We start from the raw sequence: 23,348 nt of genomic DNA on the forward strand, positions 1-23,348 counted from the left end.
GTTCACTAGAGCCGAAGACCAGAAGTGCTTGTTCGCTGTTGATGAGAAACACCTGTTCTCCACTACTTGTCTGGAGCACATTCTCGACATCATTTACAGGTGTAATCAAAACAGTGAAGCTGATAAGCAGATTTTTTTGGATATGCTTCAGTGGTATATTGACTTTCGTCAAACTCTTCTCGCCATCATATCAAAGCTATTCAAGACTGTGAAGAAATCCACCCTCACTCAACCGAAATGATCTCTTGCCTCAATTGACGCAAATGGGGAGATTGTTGAGTCTACGAGTTACGTAATTGGGCTTGTTAAACTTAGCCCAATATTGTCATGGTTTGGGCCTGTCCAACCGTGTTTTTGTCATTAGGGTTAGTATGCATGCATCGTTATTTAGTACGCTTCTCAATTATTATTTCTTTCATTGTATTGTAACCCAAGCACACCTCTACAGTAGAAGTTCTTAGTCGAGCTCTTCTGAGGTGTTGTAGTTTAATTAATCGGCACTTGTTTGATTCATTGATTGTTCATGCTTTTATTCTCTTTCTGATTTACTTGTTAAGAATCTAAACAAGCTTAAAAGAGTTTTCAACTCATCATTAGGGTTATTTGTATCACAAATCAATAGTTATTATTATGGATATATTTTAACTTTTGTGAATTTGTTGAAAATTTATGATTTGTCGTTTCATGTGTATATCTTTTTATTAAAAAAACATTTAATTTAACGTTTACTATTTTCTAACATAACTTGAAATAGTTGTGGAGTATTAAGATATTGACATAAAATTTAAATATTATTTTAGATATTCAATTAGCCAATTTAAAGAAAAACCTTTTTAGATCATATACATAAAAGCCTTTTTTATATTTGTTTTTTTTAATATAAAAATTGTTGTGATTTTAAACTATTCTAAAAAATCACTAATGAAAAGTAGAAACACAATAGTATTTATATATAAGTTTAAAAAATTTTGGTTTTAATAGAAATTAGAAAAGTTTCCCTACGTTTATAGATAACTTTAAAAAAAGTTGGTTTTAATAGAAACTAGAAAAGTAGCCCCACGTTGCGGGGGTTGGACGGTATTCGTTTGTAATATGGAATCGAGAACAGTAAGTTGTAGAAAGTATATTAGCATGTGTAAGAGAGTAAAGTACATTGTTATTTCCTGCAATCTAGCATATATTTAACCAAGTTCTTGGGGCTTTATCTGGACAACCCTAGCAAAAAATAGTCCTTCAATGACAACCTGTAAAGGCGGAATGATTTAGAAGTTTTCATGGGCTGATTTGATTTAAAACGTTAAACCCACAATGTCAATGAACATAACATGGCACACATAAAATGACTACCCAAAATGCAACTCCTTAAAATACAATTAGAAAAAACAAACCTCTTGTGTGTTTTTATTTAATTGAAATTGTTTGAAAACTCCACAAATATTATATCTTGGGCACCTACTTATTTTGTAGCTATCTGAATTCTCAGGTCAAGGCAAACTATATGCGTCAATAAGCTTTGGATGCTCTCATATCACGACTCCTCGATCAATAGCAAGCACCCGCAACAAACCAACATATAATCCATCAACTCAATCATATGGTTACTTTTAAGACATAGAGATACATTATGTATACAAATTTATGAACGTGCTAATACTTGGCTGTAGATGTATTATGTTTTTTTTAATATGTTCAATGGGGTTATTATTATATTCCAATTTTTTCCGCACAAATAAAATAAAAGTATTGATTAATGCTACAATTAAGTTTTGGAGAAGGTACCTCTCTAGTCATGTACGTAACTGCAGGGTTAAGAGCCAAAAATTATACCAACTTAAGGTTTTCTGTGAAATGTTGAAATAGATTTTCATAACATTAATAAGTTTCTATGAGACATTTTTTAAATTTGGTCCTAGTGTAGCAAGGTTTATAATGGTAAGAAACATTATAAACATTTTTGGTCCATGTCTCCTCCCTTGAAACCCTCTAGAAACATTATATTTCTTCCTTCCAAAAATAGCTTTAAATATTTTCTATTAATTTTTTACAATCATTCACCCCCTGTGTCTTGCTTATTTGGATTTTTTTTTATCATTGTCGCTTCTGTTAGATTGTACAAGGGACTGCAACTCCATATATGCTATAAAAATGATTTTTAAGATCAAGTTATCTCCATTTTGGACCTTGCAATGTCCCAGTAAAAAAACAACTAATCATGTCATCCAACATATTTATAATGTTTCGGTCATTAATCCAGAAACAAAGTAAACAACATCTTCATCAGCATGCACTACAAGGAAAAAGGTCATTACCGGCAACAAAAGTCGCCGATAAAAGTCCCAAAAGTCGCCGGTAATATTAATAGCGGCGACGCGTCGCCGGTACTGAGTCGCCACTACTGCCTCGTCGCTATTGATCAGTTTGTCGCCACTAATGATAATAGTCGCCGCTATTGGTATGTCGCCGCTAATGATTATTGTCGCCGCTAATAAGCTAGTTGCCGGTAATGACATCTGTCACTGGTAAAAGTGTTGCCGGCAAAAGTGTCGCCGGTAATGAATTCTGTTGCCGGTAAAAGTGTCGCCGGTAAATTTTTTTCATTTTTTTTTTAAATAATGATTTTCGTTGCCGGTGATAATATCGTAGGTAAAAGTGTCGCCGGTAATAACAATATTCGATTAAATATCAAAACCAATAGTGTCGACTCTAATTACCAAACAAACATCCTATTAAATATCAAATATAATAGTGTCAATGCAAATTACAAACAAACATCCAAAATATAATTAAATATCAAAAGTCATAATATCCGAGTAGCAAAACAACAAAATTTTTACAATCTACCAAGTAGCAAAACGAGACAACATATGCAAATAAAATCCATTCTTACATACCCTCATCGCCGTTCCCATCGTTTCCTTGATTATTTTGGGATTGAAAAAACGAATAAAGCTCATCCCTACATGCCGGGTCGGCGAACATTGCACGAAGTTTTTCCAACTACATAATTAATAACAATATATATAAACTTATGAGTTAGATCGTCAAACATAAACAAAAACTATTAAAATACATTGTTATTTTTAAAGTAAGATAGAAAACCAAAGTACATTGTTATTTCTTGCACTTGGGACAAAAACCAAATTACCAAACTTTTTAGCAAATAACCACCACAAAACCAAAACTACCAAATCAACATGCATTTTATGATGCTAAAGTAGATTGCTATTCTTAAACAAAGATAGAAAACCAAAGTACATTGCTATATTTTGCACTTGGGACAAAAACCAAATTACCAAACTTTTTAGCAAATAACCACCACAAAACCAAAACTACCAAATCAACATGCATTTTACGATGCTAAAGTAGATTGCTATTTTACCTGTGATGGTTGTGATGGTTGCGAAGGCTGTGGAATCGTCGGGAGACCAGAAGGTTTGCGGCCAATGCCTCTAATGTGGCCACGTCGCTCTCCTAATACTATCTCGAACGTAGCTCTTTCTTGAGTTGGCGTTAACTCACTTTCACCTTGAGTTTGTTCTAGCATCTCTTCAACTAACCGATTCTATAACTCCCAAAAGTGAGTAACAATTAAGTATAAATAAACATTTAAATATATGATAAAATTATAATTAAATACTTACATATTGTTGTTCCGATTCAGCAGTAACAAATACACCATTCTTATCGGTATGAGCTTTGCGAAATGTTTCCACTCTCTTAAGGTTCTGTTGAAGTTTAAAAATTAGATTATATTTTAAATGTGATATCCCTATCATATTGTATGCCTATTGGTTTCCCCTGGTTCTGCAAGATTACTTTTTCAAGCTTTATATTTTTTGCTTTTCCTCGAACTTTCCTTCGGGCACGTCCCTCAACTACAAATGTAATTAAAAATGATTAGAAACGACATTTAATTTCTGATAATTGAAAAAAAATAGTAAATAAAAATTCATGATAAGACTTACCGTCCTGCTCGTGCTGGCCAGGACCTCTACCACCTGGGAAAGGTGGGTCCTCAGCTCCGTCTCCCCCATGTCCACGACCCATGACAGCAGCCATGGTAAACATAAACAACAGCCACACTCTCATCATTTCCTGAAAAATTATAAGATATACAAATACAATTTTTATTATAGATACACATTACATAGAAATAAACATTTAGATAGGAATAAACATTTAGATAGGAATAAACATTTCTATTTAAACTAGAAATCCAAATAAAGTTCATATTAGAAACACATATTACAAATACACATTACATAAGAACTATTCTAATCAGAATCTTCCTCATATCCTTCAATGTCTTCTTCAGTATCATAGTCAGAATCGGTGTCATTGTAATTAGTCTCGCAATCAGAAACATCATTGACTCTACCAGTTGGCGGAGGAACTTCAGATGCACTTTCTACATCAATAATGACTCTAGGAATGTTTTGAAAGTACATGCTGAAATCGATAAAAAGTGGAGCATCGGATGAAGAGATATTTTGAAGTACATCGACATCGTCTACATTTTCGTGTGAGACATTGTCAACATTTTGAACAAGGTCATCGTTCGATGGTAGATCCCAAATACTTCAATGATTAACATGCTCGACAACAAACCGATGGTTATTGTTTGGCTCTCTAATGTAGAACACTTGTTTGGCTTGTGACGCATATATGAGTTGATCATCTTTGTATGCTTCGCGTCGTGTGTCGATACTAGTGAAACTATCACTAGAAATAACTCCTGTTCGAGTATCAAACCATTTGCAACGAAATAGTACAGTTGAATAATCATGTGTATACCTCAACTCTATAATCTCTTCTAACTGGCCATAATATTTCTCGCCTTTCTCACCCACCGCTAAAACCCCAGAGTTTTGTGTTGTTCGTTGTGTGTCACGACTAAGTACCATAAACCTAAAACCATTGACTATGCATGCGGTGTAAGAATAGGCATTCATTTGCGGGCCCATTGCAAGAACCGACAACTCTTTGTGGAATTCTGGAGATTTTTCTATTTTCATTTGATGAACCTAACAATTATAAATTAATATGTATTATGTATTCGTTAGATCAATGAAACAAATTTGTTTATTAATTTATATTACCTTTTCACGAAACCAATTACGAAATTCTCTCTTTTCATCACTTTGGGGATGCTCAGATTTGAATTTCCTATGTTGATGACCAAAAGATATAGATTTAAAAAGATAAAATAAAAAATTAAGAATGAAAGTTAGAGATAAGATTAATTACTTGATATACTGTCTGACTTCTTCACAGCTATTCAATACAAACCATTCCATGTTATGCATTTCCGTTAAATTAAGAGTTTTGATTTGAGTTGTGCTGGTCGGTCGACATTTAGACTCAAACATCCAAAACTTTCTTTTTTCAATGACAACATCTACATTTCTTTCCGGACGATTCTTTACATCTCAAAGGTACATTGAACAAAATGATAAAGCTTCTTCAGCAACATAACCCTCAGCTATAGAACCTTCTGGCTTCGCCTTGTTTCTGACATAGTTTTTTAGTTTTTTCATATATCTCTCGAATGGAAACATCCATCTCATACAAACCGGGCCTCCAGCAATTGCTTCATCAGGTAAATGCAAAAGTAAATGAACCATAATGTCAAAAAACACCGGAGGATAAATCAATTCTAACTTGCACAAGATTGCAATAATGTCTACTTTTGCTTTCCTCATATCCTCCACCTTCAATGTTCTGGAACAAAGTTGCTTGAAAAACGTACAAAGGTCTACAATAGGTGTATAAGTATCTTTGTCTAACAACCCTCTTACTCCAATCGGTATCAAACGTTGCATAAGAATGTGGTGGTCATGCGATTTCAACCCAATAATGTTAGTATTGGTATCGTTCACTTTCTTACTAATGTTAGAACCAAACTCATCCGGCAGTTTAACCTCTTTTATAAATTGACAAAAGAGTTGTCGACTAGATTTCGTGAAAGAGTATCTTGCCTGGGGTCTATGAAACTTGTCACCATTTTTTTGCAACCATTCATTTCTCCGAATGTTTAGAATTCTCAAGTCCTCTCGTGCATTTGATGTGTCTTTGCTTTTATCGTTCATTAGGAGAGTACCTAACAAACTCTCGTCCACATTTTTCTGGACATGCATGACATCTGTGTTGTGTTTCAACTGTAGAGAAGACCAATACTCGAGTTCGAAGAAAATGCTTTGTTTCGACCAGTTCAACTCTTTATCTTGCCGCTTTGGCTCCCCGCCTCCATGCTCAGGATGTTTACCCGGTTTACGAGTTAGTAGACGACCTAGTTGCTCTTGTATGTCATCATTACTAAAGTGTCTCAGAGCGGGTCTTGTCTCTTCCATCCCTTTAAAGTCCAACCTCTTTCTTAACGGATCATTAACATCTAGGAAACGACGATGACCGATATATACGACTTTGTTTGTTGCACGGTACGAAGGAGTGTCTTCATTGCAAGTAGCACATGTTCTATACCCTTGCCCACTCCAACTTGATAATCTACTACGAGCTGGCTAATCGTTTATTGTCCACAACAACATAGCTCTCATCGTGAAAAATGTGTTTGTCGCCGCATCTTTAATACGTACGCCTGAGTTCCACAAATGTTTAAGCTCTTCCACCAACGGTCTAAGGAAAACATCCATATCCTTACCTGGAGCTTTCGGTCCTCGAATCAACAAAGTCAACATGAATGATGACTCTTTCATATAAAGTCAGGGTGGCAGATTGTATGTGGTGAGTATGATCGGCCATGTGCTATGTGGATTACACATGTTTCGAAATGGATTGAAACCGTTAGCTGAAAGACCTAGGCGTACGTTACGGGGTTCACTCGAGAAGTCGGGGTATGTTTTTTTTATCAAAATCTTGCCAATGTTCCCGATCAACATGATGAATCATCACACCATCTTCTGAACGTCTGGTACTATGCCAAATCATATTTTTGGCAGTGTGCCTCGAACAATATAAACGTCGTAGTCTAGGGGTCACAGGAAAGTACCATAACACCTTATGAGGTACTTTCTTACCCTTGGTGTTTTTATCGATCCATCGGCTCTCTTTACAAACGGGACAAACTTGCAAAGAATCATGTTCTTTCCAAAAGAGACAACAATCGTTTTTGCACACATGTATCGACTCATACCCCAGGCCAATAGACTTTAGTTTCTTTTTGGCTAGATAAAGTGAAAGGGGAACCTTGTTGCCTTTGGGAAATGCTAATTGCAAGAGCTCAAGGAGTTGATCAAATGAACTATTAGTCCATTTGTTGTTCACCTTGATATGCATTAACTTTGCTAGAAACTCAAGGGAAGAAAAGATGCAACCAGTATACAATTGAGTTTCCATTTCTTCCAACAACTGTGCAAAGTCATCATCCACACCGCTACCCCTTGTATTCGAGGTTCCTTCATCGAGGTTGGTATCATTTTCTCTCGACTCCCACATCACATCGTCGATTAAATCGACCATTTCATTACTTGGCAAGACGACTGGAGGAATAAAAGATTCACCATGATAGATCCAAATTTTGTACGCCTTACTGAAACCATTTATAAATATATGGCGTTCAACTGCAGTCGGGTACTTGAAGTAACGGTTATCACATTTTTCACACGCACATCTGATTTTACCATTACTATCAAGGTGCGACTTGAACTTCTCAATAAAAGCTTTGAGTCCTGCTTGGAACTCGGGATGGTTTCGATATGGATTAGTAGTCCAGCTTTTATCAATAGACATGATGTTGTTGAAACATAATTTTGGGTTTAGAGTTTAGTATACAGAATTAGCATTGTTTTTTTTCCAATCCACATTTTTTTACATCTAAAATAATACAAAAATTAAGTAATAAAGAAATGAAAAAAATAAATTAAAAATTTTTATTTATGCATTTTTTAATTAATTTTAATTAAAATTACTTGTAAGTTTTTAAACAATTTTACAATAGACATTATGTTGTTGTGTTGTTCTTTTTTACCGTCGAGATTAAAATATATATAAGTTTTTAAACAATTTTATAATTTTTTTTGTGTTTTTTTTTCCAATTATAACAATAATTTATATATATACATATATATATATATATATATATATATATATATATATATATATATATATATATATATATATATATATATATTGTGTTTTTTTTCCAATTATAATAATCATTAATTTTTATTTTCTTTTCAAATTATAAAAATAATGTATTTTTATTTTTTTTGTGTTTTTTTTTCAAATTATAAAAATAATGTATTTTTTTTTTTCAATTATAGCATCCTACTTATAAGAAAACCACATAATTTTACATAATACATAAGAACATGAAATTCACATACTTTAGATACATATTATGTTGTTGTGTTGTTTTTTTTACCGTCGAGATTAAAATATATATAAGTTTTTAAACAATTTTATAATTTTTTTTGTGTTTTTTTTCCAATTATAAGTTAACTATATAACTTATTGGTTAATTAATTTGGAGTTAGCTTGGGTAAAAACCAGAAGCTTTTTAGTTTTTGTATATAAGTTTTTAAACAATTTTATAGTTTTTTTTGTGTTTTTTTTTCAAATTATAAAAATAATGTATTTTTTTTTCAATTATAGCATCCTACTTATAAGAAAACCACATAATTTTACATAATACATAAGAACATGAAATTCACATACTTTTACATACATATTATGTTGTTGTGTTGTTTTTTTTTTACCGTCGAGATTAAAATATATATATATATATATATATATATATATAAGTTTTTAAACAATTTTATAATTTTTTTTGTGTTTTTTTCCAATTATAAATTAACTATATAACTTATTGGTTAATTAATTTGGAGTTAGCTTGGGTAAAAACTAGAAGCTTTCTAGTTTTTGTATATAAGTTTTTAAACAATTTTATAGTTTTTTTTGTGTTTTTTTTCAAATTATAAAAATAATGTATTTTTTTTTTTTTCAATTATAGCATCCTACTTATAGCAAAACCACATAGTTTTACATAATACATAAGAAGGTGAAATTCACATACTTTTACATACATATACCACATATACACCAAATACAAATACACACAAAATAACATCCTACTTAAACCAAATACACATAATTTCACATATATACATAATAACATCCTATTTATACCAAATACAAAAGTTTCACAATCATATATCACATTTACAACAAACATACATACATTCACATACACACAATAACATTCTACTTATAACAAATACATATAATTTCTACCAAATACTAATATACCACATATACATCAAACACACATACATTGGAATATATATATACCAAATTCACATATATTCAAACAAATACGGAATATACAATCCAGTTTTCACATATGACAATTTTAACATAATTTCACATATAAATACAACTTGAAGCTATACAACTAATTGCAATTCAATAACCACAAACAAAAAATTGAATAACTTGCTTCTAATCCAAAACAACACCACCAAAAACAAGAATATGAACAATTTATTATCATTCAATCACTATATAAAGCTACAAATCGAAATTCATACAAAATAAAAATGAAATCATCAAAAAAAACTTACCTTTCTTCAAGAAATGGAGGTAGAAATTGATCCCAAAGCTTTAACCACACCTAGAGACACTTGCTTGGAACAATGTGGGGAGAAATTTGCTTGGAAGAAGCAGATTTAAGAGGAAATCGGCGAGATGTCGAAGGAAATTGGAAGCAAACAGAAAGGAAAATGAAGAAGGGTGGGTATATGCGTGCGTTTTTTTTTTTTTTTATCTGCGACAGGCAATAGCGGCAACACCAGGGGCTTTACCGGCGACAATGAGTAATAGCGGCGACAAACTGGAAGGAAGGGTACCGCGTCATTTTTAGCGAACAATTAGCGGCGACTTTTTTTAACCTTTAGCGGCGACATCTGTGTCGCCAGTATTAGGTTAGACAGGATAAGGCACCCCACCCGTTGGATTGGATATATCATCAAACGGTTGAGATGCAATAGAGGGAGAAAGTGCGGATTCGGGTGACAACCCTTTAACGGCGACACTATTACCGGCGACAAGGGGCTTTACCGGCGACATTAGATAAAGTCGCCGGTAAAGCCTCTTGTTGCCGGTAATAACGTCGCCGTTAAAGAGTATATTTCTTGTAGTGATGTGCGCACATTCTTTGTAAGCTCTGAAAACTTTATAAAAGTAAAAAGGCATGCATCAGATTTGCAAAAACATGAAACATGAGAAACATGGTGAGATTAATGAAAATCAAACCTGGGAAACCGCAAAGTCTTCATTAAAAGTTAACAAATAAATGGAAATTCTCATTTAAAACCTAAAAAATCAAATTATAAAAGTGGTAAGTAATTTACTTATAAGAGTACAAAAACCTAATTAATTAGATTGCATGGGCATAATTATCATCATAAATTTATAATTTATTAATAAAGGAAAAGTGGGAAATATGCTATTTTTAAGAAAAATGGCATACCATGAGCGATTGCTAACGTAGCTGACATCAAAAATACTTAATTCAATTCCATACTGTAACATGGATGTAAACCTCTTAGTCGATAGAAAAGGTATATTTGCTGGATAAACACGAGAATCGGGATTCCCACACCATAAGAACACAGTAAACAAACCAACCAATATCGTAATTCTTATTTTTGAGAAGGATAAATCCTAAAAAATGAACATAAGAAAAAAAGGAAACATACTTACTACAAAATCGAAAAAGAAGTTAACCCGTGCAAAAGTGAGGGTCTGGCCAAGAAGGGAAAGAGGAATAGGATCATATATATATATATATATATATATATATATATATATATATATATATATATATATATATATATATATATATATATATATATATATATATATATATATATATATATATATATATATATATATATATATATATATATAGGTTTAACACTTGCTACAACAAACTATGGTGTTGTAGACACTGATTAACGTTTTTTAAAACGAAATACATACCTGTGGTATGATCATTGAAAGGTTCTTCTTCATCATATCCATAACCATGTTTGGTACAGAAAGCAATTATGCCTGTGGATTCTAAGATTAACCCTTAGGAACATGAAGTAAACCATTTTCCTGAAAAACGAGTAACAATGTCATCTTATATGCTAATTATCATAAGCAGTACAAATAAATTTGAGGCTTGTAATCGACATCCAAGCTCATAGAACTCAAGTGGATTAGGAGATTGGGACATTTTACTGCGATTACAATTCCAACACATGGAATTGAGTTCCCAAACATAGTTAAAAGAGAACTTCTATTCTTCTCAACTTAAGAAAGATTCAACCAAATCATCTAATTTTACAGCAGAAAATGAAATTAAAATGCTATTAACTTATCCCATATAGTTGGCAAAGTATGTTCTACATGCTCACCAACACTATTACCTTCATAGAATATTTGCAGGCTATCAAGTGTATGAAAATTTATCTCCCTCACATAACCAACATCTATAGAAACAACAGATGCAACTTCTTATCACTAACTTTTCAATAAAAAATAACTAACTTTTCAATCAAAATTTTGAATTAAAAAAATCAAAAACAATAACTCACCTCGACATTATTTCGAGCACCTGGTAAACCAGAATTGGTAGCGAGTTTTATCAGTCTCGAATCTTTCTGTAGTGATGGTGTAGAAAGAACAATAGTGATAAAATTAGTCATCCTTTAAGGGTTCTTCAAATAACTGACGGTGTAGACCAAACAATAATGAAAAATAGCCAGTCGGTAGTTTAGTAGTGGTTTTTAAAAAAGGAAAGAGATGTAGATGATATTGTGATGTGTAACAACCCGTTAGTTTCAAGTCAATAAAAATCAATTCCTCTAAATAAAATGAAGTTTTATTTATTTGCTAAGTTCATAAGGGTTAAATGTTGATTTTAAAATATATAAATAATGTTTTATTATAAGTGTTTTTAAAATTAGGATTTAATGCATCCCAAACGCAAAACCCTCGCATGGCCCTACCACTCAACCGAAAACTCCCCCACTTAGTCGTAAACTCTAGCCTCGGACTGAAATCTAATACCGGACAAGACTGATATCAGCGAAGATCTAACCCTACCTCAGACCGCAAACTGTTAAGTCAGAAGCAAAATCAGCTTGCGAGCACCCACATAGCTACACCGAAATCACCATTTTTGGGCTACTTTCACTCCGAAAACACTTTCAAGCCGAACATGAAGGACCGAAAACATAAGATTGAGGCCCAATAGGACCGCAAACCTCCTTTATGTATTTATGTTTGGCTGAAATCTCAATTCATTTCTCAAGTTCCAAACCGTAAATACCCTCTTTTTGCTCTCAAAAGTCATCCGAAATCCTCTCAAATATCATACGTAATCATCAAATCTTTATAGAATTTTGCCACGATTTTCATCCAATATTCAAATCTTCATACTTTCCCCAAGAACAATCTTTAAATCTTCATAATTTCCCAAGAACACACCGAAAACTCCTCAAGCCATTGAAAACCCCCATTTGTCCATCGAAAACTCCTTGCAACACTTCAAACAATTCCAAATAATTTTGTAACTACTCATTACATAATTAAAGTGTTGTCTAACACTTTAATTATTATTTAAATCATTGCTTAACTTATTATTTAAATTGATATCTTATTAATTTAAATACGACGTCGGATACAATTATTTTTAGGATAACATTATTCGCACGAACGCTAGCCCGAGGATCGTCTCTATAGTTTGCTATCCGATTGCAAACACGTACTAGAGGTGAGTTCATACCCCTACGTTTTTCTATATTTTTCAATGTCTTTAGGGGGAATACAACTAAAACATAAGGACTCTTGTGTTAAGATTCAAATGATTTAAAACCATTTGCAATTGATTCAAACCGATTTATCGTTACATTTTATAAAAATATATGTTTATATATTTTAAACCCTTTTTGTAAAATATCGAGCAAAAAGGTACTTTTTCATGAATCGCATACTACCACTTCATACACACAGTTAAATTGCAAAGGTTTTCAGTACATTACAGAACAATACATTTAAACTATAATTGGTATAGTTTGTGAACAACTACACTATTTTACCAATTCAAGAGCACTACTCAGAAACAAGTATATAAACTATAGATGGTATAGTTCAAGGAACACTACTCTATTACATTGATTCAAGGATACACTACTTAAATAATTATTTAAGTAAAATTATTTTACAATACAAAGTACACTACTACAAGGTGACACATACAGTTTCAAGTACAAGATAACACTACTACACTATACGTAAACTAGTGAATATAAGGTTGTGAGGCACTACTTCAATTGTACCCATCGGGGTACAGGTCCAAGTCCTATATGTAACAACACAAATTTTCAAACAAATTTTTGATTTTAAAAAAAATAAAGTATTTCCATTCAAACGAGGCATAAATAATTTAAGTATTATGTCAAATACAAATAGTCTAAATCCCAAGATCATAAAAACATCTTTCAGTGTGTATCGATCATGCCGGCGCCTTCCCACGGTCCTCGCTAGTACCTGAAACACATACATAACATCTGTAAGCATAAATGCTTAGTGAGTTCCCCAATATACAACTTACGCACATACGCCTTTCCAGGCCCTGACCTTCCAGTCCTCAACTCAACGCCTTCCGGCCCATAACATAATCGCCTTCCGGCCCATAACATATTGCCTTCCGGCCCACATAACATACATAGCACACATACCAAATAACTTACCACATATAGCATGCATATCCAATATCATACCTGACCTTCCGGTCACACAGTCAAACCCTTCCGGGTACAGTATAGTGAGAAGACTCACCTCGTGAATATCGAAGGCTAGCAAATCTCGAAATCACTCGTGCTCGATCCGCCGAGTTACAGACTCCCTATAATACCATATACCCCTTATTAATACTCTTATCATTCAAGACAACTGACCCTAAGAAATTACATGCAGGTCAACTCTGGTCAACGGTCAACGGTCAACGGTCAACTTGACCGGACTCGGCGAGTCTAGACGTCCTCCAACTCTCTGAGAGTCCCTATCTACTCGTCGAGTATCCTCCTTGACCCGACGAGTTACTCCTGGAAGAATCGCGGGGCCACCCCGACTCAACTCGCCGAGTCTGAAGAACAACTCGACGAGTCCCAGTTAATCTTCAAGCTACTCGCCGAGTCTGTTCATCGACTCGGCGAGTCCATGCCATGCAACCGCTCAAACTGCATCCTGGGATAAGTATGGTTCCGAAATACACAAGCATGGGACCTTCTGGACCTATAAAGGTCCTAATACAGGGTTATATTCGTTTGGGTAACAAGGTAATAATCCATCTAATCACCAAATGGGTTCCATAAACCCTAGATCCATGCACACATCAATATAACAGAAATGATCCGAAATGTTACCTGAATAATGCACTCTCCGTGTCCCCAAACTTCAGAACTCGAATCCCTTGCAGTTCCTTTAGCCAAAACTCTTCTCCTCCTTGCACCACAATTTCTTCAAGTCACCAATGGCCTTCAATCTTGCTCTAGATGCCCACAGCCGCTTAGGGTTCTTCTCAATCGACTAAAAGACGAACAATGACGGCATATAATGCGTTATATACGACCCAACCCTGAACGGTTAGGGTTTTCGCTAAACAGCGTAGACTCGCCGAGTCCATATCTGGACTCGTCGAGTCCAGTTGCGAACCCGCGACCAAGTCTGCGATCCTACTCGGCGAGTCTAGGCTCCAACTCGCCGAGTCCCCTCTTAATTCACCCCAAAAACATAATTTAACAATACCTGAGATCTCGGGCTGTTACAACTCTCCCCCACTAGGATTAGACTTCGCCCTCGAAGTCTCACTCTGAAAATAGTTCCGGATGCTGCTCCCGCATCTCACGTTCCGGCTCCCAAGTCATTTCCGATCCCTTACGGTGTTGCCACTGAACCAACACCAAAGGTACCTCCTTGTTTCTCAGAACCTTGATCTTCCGATCCCTGATAGCTACTGGTCTCTCGGCGTAGTTCATGCTCGCATCCACCTGAATATCCTCTAGTGGAACCACTGCCGACTCATCGGCTATGCACTTTCTCAATTGCGACACATGGAAGGTGTCGTGGATCTGTCCCAACTCCGCTGGCAACTCCAACCGATAGGCTACCCGGCCTATCCTTGCAATCACACGAAATGGCCCAATATACCGGGGCCACAACTTGCCCCTCTTCCTGAATCGAATCACTCCTTTCCAAGGAGAAACCTTCAGGAGAACGAAGTCGCCGACTTGAAACTCAAGCTCGGATCGGTGCCTGTCTGCATAACTCTTCTGTCGGCTCTGGGCGGTCAATAACCTCTGTCTAACTTGCTGAATCTGCTCTGTCATCTGAAGCACGATCTCTGTGCTGCCCATCACTCTCTGTCCCACCTCTCCCCAGCAAATGGGGGTCCGACATCTCCTACCATACAACAGCTCAAAAGGTGGCATACCAATGCTCGAATGATGGCTGTTGTTGTAGGAAAACTCTGCCAATGGTAAATACGCATCCCAACTACCCCCGAAGTCTAACACACACGCCCGGAGCATGTCCTCCAGCGTCTGAATCGTTCGCTCGCTCTGACCGTCTGTCTGGGGATGGTATGCGGTACTAAAATGCAATTTAGTACCCAGCTCCTCATGGAATTTCTTCCAGAACCTGGAAGTGAAGCGCACATCACGGTCTGAAACAATCGAGATCGGCACCCCATGCCGAGATACCACTTCTCTCACATATATCTCTGCCAACTTCTCCGCTGAAGAACTCTCGCTGATGGCAAGGAAGTGTGCACTCTTTGTCAACCTATCCACAATCACCCAAATTGCATCAACTCCCCTGGCAGTCCTCGGCAATTTGGTGATGAAATCCATAGTGATCTGTTCCCACTTCCACTCGGGGATCTCCAATGGCTGTAACTTGCCGTGCGGTCTCTGGTGCTCGGCCTTAACCCTACGGCAGGTCAAGCACCTCTCCACGAACCATGAAACGTCTCTCTTCATACAGGGCCACCAATACTCCTTCCTCAAGTCCAAATACATCTTCGTAGCACCGGGATGGATCGAGAATTTCGATCTATGAGCCTCTTCCATCAAAGTAATACGCGTACCGCCCACAAACGGTACCCAAATCCGACCCTGAAACGTCATAAGCCCTCGCCCATCCTTAACGAACTCTGAAATTAACCCCACAACCTGCTCTTTCTTCTGCATTTCTGGTCGCACAGCTTCGGCCTGTGCCCCACGAATAGCGCCCAATACTGGAGTCATCACAGTCAGTCTCAAGCATACATCTCGCAATGGAGTGCTCTCCGCCTTGCGGCTCAACGCGTCGGCTACCACATTAGCCTTACCTGGGTGGTACAGGATCTCGCAATCATAATCCTTGACCACATCCAACCACCTCCTCTGACGCATATTTAGGTTGGGCTGATCCATCAAATACTTCAAGCTCTTATGGTCCGTATATATCGTACATCGAACCCCATACAGGTAGTGACGCCAAATCTTGAGAGCGAACACTACTGCTCCCAACTCTAAATCATGCGTGGGGTATCTCGCCTCCTGAGGCTTCAGCTGCCTCGACGCATAAGCTATCACATGACCCCTCTGCATCAACACTGCACCCAGTCCCGAAATCGATGCGTCGCAATATACCACAAAGTCTTCCATCCCTTCTGGGAGAGCTAATACCGGGGCTTCGCACAACCTCTTGCGAAGTGTCTCAAAGGAGGTCTGCTGCTCGGGCCCCCATGAGAATGCAACACCCTTCCGGGTCAATCTGGTGAGTGGCACTGCGATCTTGGAGAAATCCTTGATGAATCTCCGATAATACCCTGCCAACCCAAGGAAGCTCCTGATCTCAGAAGGCGACTTCGGCACCTCCCAACTCATCACCGCCTCAACCTTGGCCGGATCGACCAATATCCCTTTCTGATTGACAACATGTCCTAGAAATTGGACCTCCCGCAGCCAGAAGTCACATTTAGAGAACTTTGCATAAAGCTTCTCCGACCTCAATACCTTGAGGACCTCCCTCAAATGCTCCTTATGCTGCTCTCTAGATCTAGAATACACTAGAATGTCGTCGATAAATACAATCACTGACCGATCCAACATCGGTCTGCATACCCTATTCATGAGATCCATGAACACAGTCGGGGCATTGGTGAGCCCGAAAGGCATCACCACAAACTCATAATGCCCATATCGTGTCCTAAACGCTATCTTCTGGACATCCTCATCCCGTACTCTCACCTGATGGTACCCTGACCTCAGATCGATCTTGGAAAACCAAGATGCTCCTTGCAACTGATCGAATAAATCATCGATCCTCGGCAACGGGTAACGGTTCTTGACCGTCAACTTGTTCAACTCCCGGTAATCAATGCACATCCGGTGTGAACCATCCTTCTTCTTGACGAACAGAATAGGTGCTCCCCACGGCGAGCTGCTCGGCCGTATGAATCCTTTCCCCAGCAACTCCTGGAGCTGCGAAGACAACTCTTGCATCTCTGGAGGTGCAAGACGATGCGACACCTTAGCAATAGGCGCGGCCCCCGGAACCAGATCGATACCAAACTCTACTTGCCTCACAGGAGGTACTCCCGGCAGTTCCACGGGGAAAACATCTGGAAACTCACGCACCACAGGGACCTCCTCAACTGACTTCGGTCTCTCGGAAACCTCCCGCGTATCCATCACATACGCCACAAAACCCTTACAGCCCTGCTGTAGACACTGCCTCGCCCTAGCGGCCGAACAAAAAGCTGATCCCGAACGGGTACCCTCGCCGTACACCGAAAGAACTCCCCCACTATGGTCTCGTATAGTCACCAGCTGACGCTCACAGTCGATGACAGCGCCGAATCGACTCAACCAGTCCATGCCCACGATGACACAGACATCACCCATCACAATAAGAATCAGGTCAATCGGGAATTCGACCCCGAAAATCTCTAACACGCATCCCCGGAGAACCTCCGTGGCACAAATCACTCTCTCGTCAGCTATAGAAACCCTCAGAGGCCGACTCAACGACTCACGACTAACGTTGATATGCTGACTAAAGGCTAAAGATACAAAGGATCTACTCGCACCCGAGTCAAATAACACTAAGGCAGGCACAGAGTTCACAAGGAAAGTACCTACGCATATAATAACATAAGTATAACATCTCGACATTAAAATAAATACATGAATTACAGCATACCTGCCACAACATCGGGCGCAACGCGGACCTCCTCCGCAGTCAGCTGAAAGGCTCTCCCACGAGCCCTCGGGGCCTCGACCTTCACCGGTCGAGTCTCAGTAGTCCTGGCAGTAGGTGCAGATCCCTGACGAAGCTGAGGGCACTCGGCCTTCCGATGGCCGGTCTGGTTGCAATGAAAGCAAACCATAAACCCCTTGGGGCACTCCCTAGCAATGTGCCCCTCCTTGCTGTAACAACTCAAATTTTCAAACAAAATTTTCTTTTTAATAATAGAGTAATTTCATTCAAAACAAGGCATAAATAATTTAAGTGTCATGTCAAATACAAACTGTCTAAATCCCAAGATCATAAAAACATTCTTCAGTGTGTATCGATCACGCCGGCGCCTTCCCACGGTCCTCGCTAGTACCTGAAACACATACATAACCACTGTAAGCATAAATGCTTAGTGAGTTCCCCAATATACACTTACGCACATACGCCTTTCCAGGCCCTGACCTTCCGGTCCTCAACACAACGCCTTCCGGCCCATAACATAATCGCCTTCCGGCCCATAACATATTGCCTTCCGGCCCACATAACATACATAGCACACATATAACAAATAACTTACCACATATAGCATACATATCACATATCATATCTGACCTTCCGGTCACAAAGTCAAACCCTTCCGGGTACAGTGTAGTGAGAAGACTCACCTCGTAAATGCTGAAAGCTAGCAAATCCTGAAATCACTCGTGCACAATCCGACGAGCTACAACCTCCCTATAACATCACATATCTCTCATTGACACTTATATCTTCTAAGTGTGACTATCCCTAAGAAGTCAGACTTAGGTCAACTCTGGTCAACGGTCAACTCGACCGGACTCGGCGAGTGCCATGGCGACTCGGCGAGTCTAGACGTTCTCCAACTCTCTGAGAGTCCCTATCTACTCGTCGAGTATCCTCCTTGACCCGACGAGTTACTCCTGGAAGAATCGCGGGGCCACCCCGACTCCACTCGCCGAGTCTGAAGAACAGCTCGACGAGTTCCAGTCAATCTCCAAGCTACTCGCCGAGTCTGTTCATCGGACTCGGCGAGTCCATGCCATGCAGTCGATCAAACTGCTTCCTGAGATAAGTTTCGTCCCGAAATACACAAGCATGGGACCTTCTGGACCTCTAAAGGTCCTAATACAGGATTATAGTCGTTGGGTAACAAGGTACTAATTCATCTAATCACTAAATGGGTTCCATAAACCCTAAATCCATGCACACATCAACATAACAGAAAGGAATCCGAAATATTACCTGAAATATGCACTCTCTATGTCCCCAAACCGCAGAACTCGAATCCCTTGCTGTTCCTTTAGCCAAAGCTCTTCTCCTCCTTGCACAACAATTTCTTCAAACCCTAATATCCTTCAATCTTGCTCTAGATGCCCACAGCCGTTTAGGGTTCTTCTCAGTCGACTAAAGACGGACAATGATGGCCTATAAGTGCATTATATACGACCCAAACCTGAACGGTTAGGGTTTTCGCTAAACAGCGTAGACTCGCCGAGTCCATATCGGACTCGTCGAGTCCAGTCGCAAACCCGCGACCAAGTCTGCGATCCTACTCGGCGAGTCTAGGCTCCAACTCGCCGAGTCCTCTCTTAACTCACCCCAAAAACATAATTTAACAATACCTGAGATTCCGGGCTGTTACAACTCTCCCCCACTTGGATTAGACTTCGCCCTCGAAGTCTCACTCTGAAAATAGTTTCGGATGCTGCTCCCGCATCTCACGTTCCGGCTCCCAAGTCATTTCCGACCCCTTACGGTGTTGCTACTGGACCAACACCAGAGGTACTTCCTTGTTCCTCAGAACCTTGATCTTCCGATCCCTGATGGCCACTGGTCTCTCGGCATAATTCAGGCTCGCATCCACTTGAATATCCTCCAATGGAACCACTGCCGACTCATCGGCTATGCACTTCCTCAATTGCGACACATGAAAAGTGTCGTGGATCTGTCCCAACTCCGTTGGCAACTCCAACCGATATGCTACCCGGCCTATCCTTGCAATCACACGAAATGGCCCAATATACCGGGGCCCCAACTTGCCCCTCTTCCTGAATCGAATCACTCCTTTCCAAGAGGAGACCTTCAGGAGAACGAAGTCGCCGACCTGAAATTCAAGCTCAGATCGGCGCCTGTCTGCATAACTCTTCTGTCGGCTCTGGGCAGTCAATAACCTCTGCCTAACTTGATGAATCTGCTCTGTCGTCTGAAACACGATCTCCGTGCTGCCCATCACTCCCTGTCCCACCTCTCCCCAGCAAATGGGGGTCCGACATCTCCTACCATACAACAGCTCAAAAGGTGGCATACCAATGCTCGAATGATGGCTGTTGTTGTAGGAAAACTCTGCCAATGGTAAATACGCATCCCAACTACCCCCGAAGTCTAACACACGCCCGGAGCATGTCCTCTAGCGTCTGAATCGTCCGCTCGCTCTGACCGTCTGTCTGGGGATGGTATGCGGTACTAAAATGCAATTTAGTACCCAGCTCCTCATGGAACTTCTTCCAGAATCTGGAAGTGAAGCGCACATCACGGTCTGAAACAATCGAGATCGGTACTCCATGCCAAGATACCACTTCTCTCACATACATCTCTGCCAACTTCTCCGCTGAAGAACTCTCGCTGATGGCAAGGAAGTGTGCACTCTTCGTCAACCTATCCACAATCACCCAAATTGCATCAACTCCCCTGTGTCACACCCCCAAACCTGAACGGCGGAAACGTTCGGAGGCGGATGACTTCATGTGGTAACGTAACAAATGAATACATAGTAAAGAAAGCAATACAACCATCATATATATAATTGAAAGTTTACATTTGTCAAAAGTTACATGTTCAAAACTCAATTACAATATGATGTCAAAATACGAGATTAAACTGGCGCCGCAGCATCCCTTCATCAAAAGCGAAATGAATACCTGAAATTACTGATTTCCTGGGACATACAAGTAATTTTGAAAGAGTAGATCAGCATTTAAGCTGGTGAATTTCATAAGTATTTAAGTGACAATGTTTGAATGAACTGAAATGTTTTATCTTCGTTTGTTTGTGGTTAGAAAATCCAATATTTTCTACTAGTATAAAAGTAGCCTTCACTCAAGACCAATGTTTGTTTCTAAAATGTATGTAAATGTAAAATAACCAATGAATTTGAAAACCTTGTAAATCAATGCATTTTAATACCCCTTGTGAGTTTTATAACCATACTATTGACTCTGAATGCCTATACACAACGTTCTTCAGGCGTTGGAATGTTATGACGTTTGTCACCCCAAACGGTGGACTGCACCTAACAGTCAGGGCGCGGGTTTGTCAAGCCCGTATAGATCTATACACAAACACCATGCTCCCCCTCCAAGGGATTCTGGTATATAATACAGGACTTGAAATGTGTACTCGAACGTACATGAAGTTAGTGTCTCACAAATTCGTGGTATAAAAACAGATCTACTTGTTAAAATGTTACGTTTGTTCTTGTATACGAAAGTAAACTTCTTGAAATGTATGTTTCTAGTATATAAGAGTTAGAAATCTGTTCGTAAAACTATACCTATTATAGTTTTTCAAAAAGCGTGTCTTGTTTGTTTAGAAATATTTAGAAAAGAAATCAATTGTTTATGAAAGTATAGATTTTTGGTGTAGAGTCTAGGATAGACAAGAAAAATCTAAGAACAGTTTAGTTTATACATGCATTACAACAACATTATATTTTAAAAGGTAAGATGCTATTGTGACATATGTTATATATATATAAAAGTTCCTTTAAATGTTTATAAATCGCATGATATTTGAATTTATAACAGTATATAAAAGAGTTTCTTTATGGAACACACGATAATACTCGTGTGTTTTACTTGTAATCCCCCCCCCCTTGAAAGCATATAAAAGTATTTAGAATAATTAAAACGGTTGATTAAGGGGTATGAAATTCACTTGAAAGTTTTGGAGATAGCGAGATGGAAAACCGGGCAGAGTTTCGTCTCGGGAAACGGATTTTCCTCGGGATTCTCGGAAATCTCGGGAGCAAAATCGACCTTCGGGACTTGAGCCAAAAAGACCAGAGCTTCGGGTTTGAACGGACACGGAAAACGAGGAAATGTTGAGAGAGAGAGAAGAGAAATGAACCCTTTCTTTGTAAACCCTCGCATTCTATTTATAGGAAGGCTGGTCTGCCTCGGTACGCGGGGCGTACGCTCGTACGCGCTGCGTACGCGCACGTCATGCATGACCGAAGCCTCGACTGCCTCGGTTCGGATGGGACGGGTTGTTGGGTTCTCGGGTCGGATGGGACGGGTTGCTGGGGAGGTGGGTCGGATGGGACACCGGGTCGGATGGGACGTCGGGTCGGACGGGTCGGGCGGGTCGGATGGATCGGATTCATCGGATATGGCGACGTGGACGATCCGAGGCCAAGTCTTACGAGTACGCAGGGCGTACAGAGGTACGCGGCGCGTACCCGGATGAGGAAGCGGACCCCCCCTTCGGATAATGTCCGAATTTTGAATTAAAAAATTAACTAATTTATTTAATAAACTTCCAAAATTCATATCTTCTTCATACGAACTCTGTTTTCGATGGTCTTTATATCCTCGCGTAGGTGAGACTACGCTCTACAACTTTCGTTTAGACTCCGTCGGCAATTTCTAAAATTATATTTTTATTATTTATTAAAAATCCATCGTGTTTAAGGAATTTCTTAGAAAATTCATAACTTCTTTATCTGATGTCGGTTTTTGCCAGACTTTTTACCGATGGAATACCATTGACGAGACCTTCGATTCTCGTTTAGGTCATTCCAGCCAAAAGTCGCTCGATTTCCGATTCGAGTTTTTAGTTGTCTGATGCTAAGCCGAACTTGGAAAATTCATAACTTCGCTATGTGAAGTCGGATTTGGGCGCTCTTTTCACGTACGAACATGGTTCAAAGACATTTAATCATAGAAGGAAATTAAGTAGAACTTATTTATACATGTTATTATGAAAGTAACTTTTTATTATTCAGAAGTGGTTACAATACTTGACCCATTTTGGTCGTT

General features: G+C 38.6%; 1 protein-coding gene across 1 annotated transcript; it reads right to left on the minus strand.

The window, feature by feature from the left end:
• Positions 1–6,834: 6,834 nt before the first annotated feature.
• On the minus strand, positions 6,835–7,746 carry LOC128133609 (uncharacterized). Its single transcript, XM_052771113.1, has one exon. The coding sequence runs from the start codon at positions 7,744–7,746 to the stop codon at positions 6,835–6,837; it is 912 nt and encodes a 303-aa protein (XP_052627073.1).
• Between the last annotated feature and the right edge of the window lie 15,602 nt (positions 7,747–23,348).

This window comes from Lactuca sativa, chromosome 4, assembly GCF_002870075.4.
Source record: "Lactuca sativa cultivar Salinas chromosome 4, Lsat_Salinas_v11, whole genome shotgun sequence".
NCBI classification, from domain to species: domain Eukaryota; kingdom Viridiplantae; phylum Streptophyta; class Magnoliopsida; order Asterales; family Asteraceae; genus Lactuca; species Lactuca sativa.